The 8436-nt window shown below is 40.4% G+C and overlaps 1 protein-coding gene across 2 annotated transcripts; it reads left to right on the top strand.

Annotated features, from left to right (window-relative positions):
• The first annotated feature begins 4235 nt into the window (after positions 1 to 4235).
• On the top strand, positions 4236 to 6005 carry LOC100007049 (E3 ubiquitin-protein ligase RBBP6-like). Of its 2 annotated transcripts, XM_087262594.1 has the most exons (7): positions 4236 to 4569; positions 4763 to 4859; positions 4963 to 5038; positions 5183 to 5271; positions 5348 to 5408; positions 5511 to 5650; positions 5746 to 6005. In XM_087262594.1, exons 1-7 carry the CDS (start codon positions 4410 to 4412, stop codon positions 5918 to 5920), a joined length of 798 nt encoding a protein of 265 aa, XP_087118720.1. In that variant the 5' UTR covers positions 4236 to 4409; the 3' UTR covers positions 5921 to 6005.
• The last annotated feature ends 2431 nt before the right edge of the window (positions 6006 to 8436 follow it).

The raw sequence follows: 8436 nt of genomic DNA, 5'->3' as shown, positions 1-8436 counted from the left end.
ATAGGGAACCAGATTTAAAGAAAGTAAATTAAAATATAATTGAATTGATAACACGCCACAATATTGGGACAAATGGTGTCTAGGATAGGTGATAGGTGGAGTCAGATCGCAAAATAAATACGTCATTTCAAATAACCGTAAACTGGTGACTGTAAAAGACGTTAATAGGACTAATACAGATTATAGACTAAAATCATATTTAGAGGTATTAGAAACTGCAGGAGAAGAATGAGGTTAAGGTTATAATTGATTATAGAGATATGGGAGAACAGGTGAATAAAAAGATATCTGCTCGTCATGATTGACAGCTATACTGGATGGCTGGAGGACTGGTCAGCAAGCAAAGAGTACAGTCAGACAGTGATTAAGTGTTTAATGAATAACAATCTAGAAATAAATAGATGTTGTGGGAAAATTAGATTAGATAATGATAAACACTGGAATAAGGAATATTTTAAATTAGTGGAGTAGGCACTGGGCCTGAAACATGATTTTAGAAATGGTGTAAAAAATAATAATTACAGGGAAATGTCAAGAGAATTAATAGAAATTTGAAAACAAAACTGGCAAAAATCTGTACACAGACTAAAAGGAAATAAAATAAAAATCATATTAAGGGATATTAGTTAATTATGGAACAAAATGATGGAATTAATGATTTTTGAACTGTTTACAGGACTGCAGTTTCAGGGACCTGGTGCAGCTTTGATGTGCACTGAATCACTTATGTAGAGATTATGTTATGACAAATTAACAACATTATTCACAATTGTTTCTGAACAGGTTGCTGAAGGTGTGAAGCTGGCCGGATTAACTTGACAGTCAACATAGGGGTGTAAAAGCGGCCTGGACCTAGCTCCAGGCCGAAAGGGGGAGATTAATTAACAGAGGACTAATTGGGGACAATTGACTAACTGGAGTGTGTAAGCATGTATTGGTGTAGGAGATGAACATGCTGCAACACCAATGCATGAGGCCAACTGTATATTAGATACAGGCCAACACAAAAAGGGGAAACAAATACAATGTTAAATTTTAAAATAGAAAGAAAAAAAAAGACTGACTTACTAACACAAGACAATCTGACAAAGTGTGTGAGTGACAATTGTAAGGAAAACAACATCAAAAGCATCTCGATGCCAAAAATTGTAAAGAAAGAATGAAAAAAAAAAGGGAAATGAATGGGACAGGGTGTCAATAAATTGGACAGTGTTCTTCCAGATACTCCTGTTTCCCCCACAAATCCAAAAATTGGGTATGCTAAATTGGGCGTAGTGTATGTGTGTGATTGAGTGTGTATGGATGTTTCCCAGTGATAGGTTGCAGCTGGAAGGGCATCCGCTGTGTAAAAATATGCTGGATAAGTTGGCGATTAATTCCACTGGGGCGACCCCAGATTTAAAAAGGGACTAAGCCTTAAAGAAAATGAATGAATTAATTACACAAATTAGATTGAAAAAATTTTAGAAAAAATAAAATAATAACGGGTCTATAACCAGGGCCCTAGAAGAATTAAAATACTCTCAAAAGCGATGGCAGAACACTTTGGTATAGATAACCTTTTTGATGAATGGATGACCCGTGTGTTTTAAAATATAAAACTATGATAACTTTAGTTTTCATCTCAATTGCTACCTTTGTAGCTATAATGGTGACATGTGGATGTTGTTGTGTCCCATGCATCAGGTCATTGTGTAACAGGGTGATAGTAACAGCAATTGAAAAGAAAGATGGACCACCACCCCCTTACACAATGCCATTACTAATATCTGCTGAGGAGGAGGAAGAGGAGGAAAGCCGTGTGTAAATGTCTCTCTACTAACTGTGCTTCCTTGCAGATACTGATTCATCATATATTTTGTGTTATAAGAAATGTTAAGTAGATATTTTGAGTCTAAAAGGAATCTATCGAAAAGTTTAGCTTAGATTTTTTTTTTTTGTTGTTTTGTTTTGTTTTTTGTTTTGTGTGATTGACTCAGCTGACTTGTTGTGGTCGCCCACATGTCAATTAGGGGACCGACTGGGTGTCTTTCCCCACAGGGGTTTTCGGCCCAGTCCTGTCTGAGCACACTGGTTTAAAGGGCATTTATAGGGATTTTTATTTTTGAATTTTATGTGTGTACAATGTAGACAAGGGTGAAATGTTGATCTACAATAATAGTCTGATATGATGCCTCAGATGAACATGTGGTGGCTGCCCATAAGTCAACTAGGGGGTCGCATGGGTGTCTTTCCTCAGAGGTTTTCGACCCAGGCTCATCTGGAAATATTTGCTGAAAAGAGTTTTTAAAAATTTTATTTAACATATAGACCTAATTGTGGTAGTTTAAAGATTTATTGAATACAATAGGGTGTGGCCTCTTTCAGAGGCCAAGAGAGGGATTTGTGGTGTTTTTCAGTTTAAATATAATTTTGATATGTTTTCCTTGCATAAGAAGTCTTTAATGATTGATCCATAGGGTGTTGGTTACTATGAAATCGTCTGAAGGGTTAACAGCCATATTGTGAGCACGGTATAGACCAGTGTTACATCCTGTTATTGAATATAGGTGCGAGTTCTAAGAATGACAGGATGTATGAGCCATGTGTGTGCTAAGAGGAGACATTTGCCTTAAAAGGTTAACTCTTAAGAGAAGATGCACGGAAGACAACTGTGGTATAAAAGGATGTGTCTCTGAAGGAGAGTTTTGAGAACTGTACCTCTCCTGCGCAGTGTATTGCTTTTGGTTTCTTTCCTGCTTGAGCAAATAAAACTTGTAATTTTTGACAGATTGACTCCGAACCCATTTTTGAACATGCACTGGACCCTTTGAAGTCCAACAACGTCAGTCTTTAATGTCAGGTGATCCTTCAAATGTCAGTGTAAATTGTTGAGTGTACCATTAGTGCTCAGTCGTGTTTTTCATAGTTACCAGTGCCGATGGAGTTTTTTTTTTTAGAGCGTCATATTCTGCTGGAAAAGTTTCATTTTAATGGTAATATGCCATGAGCGGAGGTGTATGAGTAACTTCACAAGTTGACCATAGTCTAGACCGATGACATGCTCATCTACTCCCAGAACCTGGCAGAACGAAATGTTGCAGCTCGTCCGGTCTTCAATGATGAGCCCAAAAGAGGCCACTTCACAGAGCCGGCCCAAGGCTTAAGAGAACTGAGAGGCAGGACAAGATGGCGGGCTGGACTTGGTTAACTTTAGATTTTACACAAATCTCATTGTTTTGTTTTTCACCTAAAATAGTAATTAAAACATCCAAGATGTGTTTTGCCTCATCAAAATGTGGAATTTGATCAGCAAACTACTCATTCTAAGACAACTATGCCTTGGGCTAAATGACTTGGCTTCAAGTACGATGCCACACGATTCAGAAATGAAGGTACAGACTGCACAAACAGATAAACGACATGATGCATCTCATTTCACCACAACTAAAGGCAGCGACAAAAAAAAAGTCAAGCTCTCACGATGATGACATTTCTCATGCAACCCTTTAGCAAGCCTACATAGTATTTATGCCTAAAAGTCACTGCATGGGTAAATAAGAAACAAGCAACACACACACACATATATATATATATATATATATATATATATATATATATATATATATATATATCCATGGGCCACTGTAAAGTAATATGGTTCTGTCATAACGTTTTGAATGAAAATCTGCATTTGGATAAGACACCTTTAGTATAGTTTTGATTTTAAGGCATAATAAAGATCAAATGCAAGTACGAGTGGATTTACATTGAAAATTTAAAACGCATCAAGAAAACCATGTGCTAAGGAAATTTCAAACCATTTGGAACGCACAGAGACGAGCTTTTGTGCAAAAATGAACTTAAAGGTGCCTTTAAAAAAGTGTCAAAGTACTTTTGAAAACAAAAAAGCAAACCCCCAATAGGTGGCAGCAAGAGGCCGCTTTATTTGAGTAAAGCATTGAACGATTCATTCAGCCAAAGAAGCCAATAGGATGAACGGACAGTTGAATCAATCCCTGAATCATCGACTCACCCGAGTCTTCTTGGCGAAGGCCTGAATCGTTCGTGCAGGGAAACGTCGCTGTGTATTATTCAGAGATGGCCAACTGTTCTGCTGTTTATTTTATTATACTTATCGCAATGATTTTACTACTACTATCAATAAAATTAATATTAATAATGATAATATTGCCGGAAGTTGTACAGCGCATGCGTCACGTGTTCATCATCAGCATCCATGACAACCGTCCTGTGGGTGTTGTTTGAATCTCGCTGTGTCGATTGGCATCTGATCTCTGCGTCCTCCGTGACAATTTTTCCAGATTATCGATATTATTGATCGTTGGATACGTCGATTGATCGCCTGCTGTTCCCATCACTCAGGTTTGACCCTTTTTATTACGCTGTGCTTTGTGTTTGTGTTCAGTATGTCTTGTGTTCACTACAGGTTCCAGAGTCGACTCACCTACGACTCGCTCCAGTTTGAAGGCCTCAACATCAGCGCGGGGGAGCTGAAGCGGCAGATCATGAGGAGCAAGAGGCTGAAGTTCTGCCAGCTGAAGATCAGCAACGCCCAGACTGATGAAGGTGAGTTGAGGAAAAGACACTTCAACTGTTCTACGCTAACATTAGATGCGTTACATCAGACACTTCTGGAAGCTGTAAGGTGGTGCTGATGCTGACATGTAGGGATGTTTTGGCTGTTTTAAAAGGCTAATGGCTCTCAAAGTATACCGTGCTCCATAATTATGTGCTGATTCTGATTTTATTTTGCTGTCAGAATACACAGATGATGCTCTCATCCCTAAAAACACGTCGGTCATCATCAGACGGATCCCTGCGGCGGGACTGAAGTCCTCAAACAGAAGATTTGTTGGGTAAGTGCTGTGAAATGAGCACACGCGTCCTCTGTTAGATGTTATATGAAGACTCCTGGTCTGTCCCTGGTGTTTTAGTCACACAAGCTCCTTTGTTTTGCAGACATCAAGCTGGACGCTGGCGTGAACCTTCACCTAGAGCTGATCCTTCACTCCTCTCACTGGAGCAGTTGTTGAAGGTATTGAACAAATGAATAGCACAATAGCAAAACGCAATGTAAAGCACACAATATACGCACGCACTCAGCTTCTTAGGGAGATTTGAGATTGTTTAAAGGGTTGAGGGTGAAAAAGATTCAAATGTGCAAATGCCTGTGAAACAGACTGAGAATCTGGCTGAGGCAAAGGCGTCAGAGGAGGACAAGCTGAAAGCGGTGATGTACCAGTCCAGCCTGTGCTACTACTCCAGCAGGTGAGCGTTCAGACACTGACAGGTTTGCTTTGTGAGAGATGTCTGAGCTGATTCTCATGGTTCTGATGTTCACTAGTGAGGCCATGAGGCTGCTTGGGATCCCGGGACACCACATTAGGCACTGCCCCACTAATGTGGTAACTGGGTTTTCCAAGCTCACGGTTGCTGTGAACTTGAGCTCTTGTCCTCATCAGTCAGATTGTTTGCTCAGAGTTTGACTGTCACTCCTCAATTCACAGGGCAGCCGCTCCGCGCCGCACAAGCGCATCCGGAAGAGCACAGGGATTCCCCGCAGCTTCCTGTTGGAGGTGGACGACCCAGACCGAAAGGGAGTCATGATAGACGGCAGCGGCAGATACGTCATTCCCATCATAGACGCGTGAGTAAACTGTACTTGGCATAGCCGCATGTTCTAGTGTTTGTCCAAATCTCACATGATGTCTGCTTGTGTGTGTTTGCGCTCGATCTGTTCAGTGAGGCCTATGCTGCTGAGAAGAGAAAGAGGCCGTCCTTCTCCTGCCAGACCGAGCCTTTGCCCTCCTCGTCCTCAGCAGGTGCGGCATCTTCGGTCCGGGACGCCGGAGGGAAACGGTCCCGCTCCCCATCTTCACCAGAGACGCGCGGCGACCAGAAGAGACCACGTCGCTGAGAGACCTTCATCCAAGAGACCTGGAGCCGACGTGTAAATATTGTACATAGTTTATTAATAAAAGATAATAAAGATTATAGCCGCATGAACTGTGTGGACTGGTTAACCTTCACTCCAGCAGTGCAACACACACATACACACACACACACACACACACACACACACACACACACACACACACACACACACACACACGAATGAATTCATAAACACAATATCATGAAGTTTTGCTTTAATTTAGGAAAAGAGAAACTCTTCTGGGCTAAAATCTGATGGGTTTTTTTCAGCGTTCTTACTTCAGTCTTTAATGTCAGGTGATCCTTCAAATGTCAGTGTAAAGTGTTGAGTACACTATTAGTGCTCAGTCGTGTTTTTCATAGTTACCAGTGCCGATGGAGTTTTTTGAAGCGTCATATTCTGCTGGAAACGTTTCATTTGAATGTTAATGTCCCATAAGCGGAGGTCTTGTGAGTAACTTCACAAGTCGGTCAAAGTCTACACCGGTGACAAGCTCATCTACTCCCAGAACCTGCTACTCTCTACCTACACGTTGTCAGCTGATGTTTCAAAACCTCAACACTCGCATACAGAACAGCCTCAGCGTCTGCACCACTTATCGGCACTAGCTGCAAGTCTACACCCCCTCTGTCCAGAAGTGAGCACAGCCTCTTGGTACCATCCCAGCAAGCATTTTTTTGGGGTGTTTAAAGGTGCCAACTGACCATCAAAAGTAAAAATGACTCATTTTATCTCATCCCAACAGGGAAACCACCAACAATAAAGAATGAGTTACTATCTGGTGTCATGGCTTTGCAATTAAAACAAGTTTAGTTATAATGGAGGTCATTGGGGGCAAAAACAGCCACTTGAACAATATGAACAATACATAAGGGTTAAAAGTCTAATAGACGGCTTGGTTAAAACCAGGCTAAATCTAGGCTGTCAGTGAGTGTGCACCCCTAACCCCGCCTCTCACAGTGACCTCACTAGCTCCGCTGAGTGCTTTGTGTCTCAGATTGCATGCAAGTCTGCAGGAAGCTAGTCTGCTGGAAGCTAGTCATCAAATACACAGGAACGAATGACTACACGTGTCAATCTGTCTATTAAACTATCTAATCTGTCTAGTCAGTCTTTTATTATCTTTTATATGCAAAAATATTCATTCATAAAAACATATGTATATATGAACACTGGGTCAAATAGGGTCCGTGCACTTTAAATCTAATAACAAAAATAACCCAATGTTGGTTTTGTCCATATTTAAATGAACGTGTGTAAACGCACGCTTTGATCAAACCTTTTATTCCCCTTGATGATATTGTGCTTTTTTTTCCCCTCAATGCCCTCCAAAGTTTCAATGTTTGGCCGTGTCTGCCATATCTGTTTTGTTTAAAAAAAAAGGAAAAAAAAGAATGCATCGGTTCCTGCATGTAGAATTCAGAAATCTCATGGCATTGAAAGAAAACTGGCAGCAGTTGAGTGCCGAGGTCAAAGGTCAGATGAGCAGGCATCACACCTGATAAACACCTGGGGCAACTGTACAGTAAAAAAAAAACAAAAAAAACAAAAAGATTAAGAAATATTGCTTTAATTTGAGAGAGACAAAAAAACTCTTCCGTGTTAAAATTTGATGTTCCTCCAGCGTTCTTACGTCAGTCTTTAATGTCAGGTGATCCTTCAAATGTCAGTGTAAATTGTTGAGTGTACCATTAGTGCTCAGTCGTGTTTTTCATAGTTACCAGTGCCGATGGAGTTTTTTTTTTTAGAGCGTCATATTCTGCTGGAAAAGTTTCATTTTAATGGTAATATGCCATGAGCGGAGGTGTATGAGTAACTTCACAAGTTGACCATAGTCAAGACCGATGACATGCTCATCTACTCCCAGAACCTGGCAGAACGAAATGTTGCAGCTCGTCCGGTCTTCAATGATGAGCCCAAAAGAGGCCACTTCACAGAGCCGGCCCAAGGCTTAAGAGAACTGAGAGGCAGGACAAGATGGCGGGCTGGACTTGGTTAACTTTAGATTTTACACAAATCTCATTGTTTTGTTTTTCACCTAAAATAGTAATTAAAACATCCAAGATGTGTTTTGCCTCATCAAAATGTGGAATTTGATCAGCAAACTACTCATTCTAAGACAACTATGCCTTGGGCTAAATGACTTGGCTTCAAGTACGATGCCACACGATTCAGAAATGAAGGTACAGACTGCACAAACAGATAAACGACATGATGCATCTCATTTCACCACAACTAAAGGCAGCGACAAAAAAAAAGTCAAGCTCTCACGATGATGACATTTCTCATGCAACCCTTTAGCAAGCCTACATAGTATTTATGCCCAAAAGTCACTGCATGGGTAAATAAGAAACAAGCAACACACACACACATATATATATATATATATATATATATATATATATATCCATGGGCCACTGTAAAGTAATATGGTTCTGTCATAATGTTTTGAATGAAAATCTGCATTTGGATAAGACACCTTTAGTATAGTTTTGATT

This window comes from Danio rerio, chromosome 8 (genome assembly GCF_052040795.2).
Source record: "Danio rerio strain M-AB ecotype USA chromosome 8, GRCz13ab, whole genome shotgun sequence".
Lineage (NCBI taxonomy): Eukaryota > Metazoa > Chordata > Actinopteri > Cypriniformes > Danionidae > Danio > Danio rerio.
This window is presented reverse-complemented; position numbering and strand designations above follow the sequence as displayed.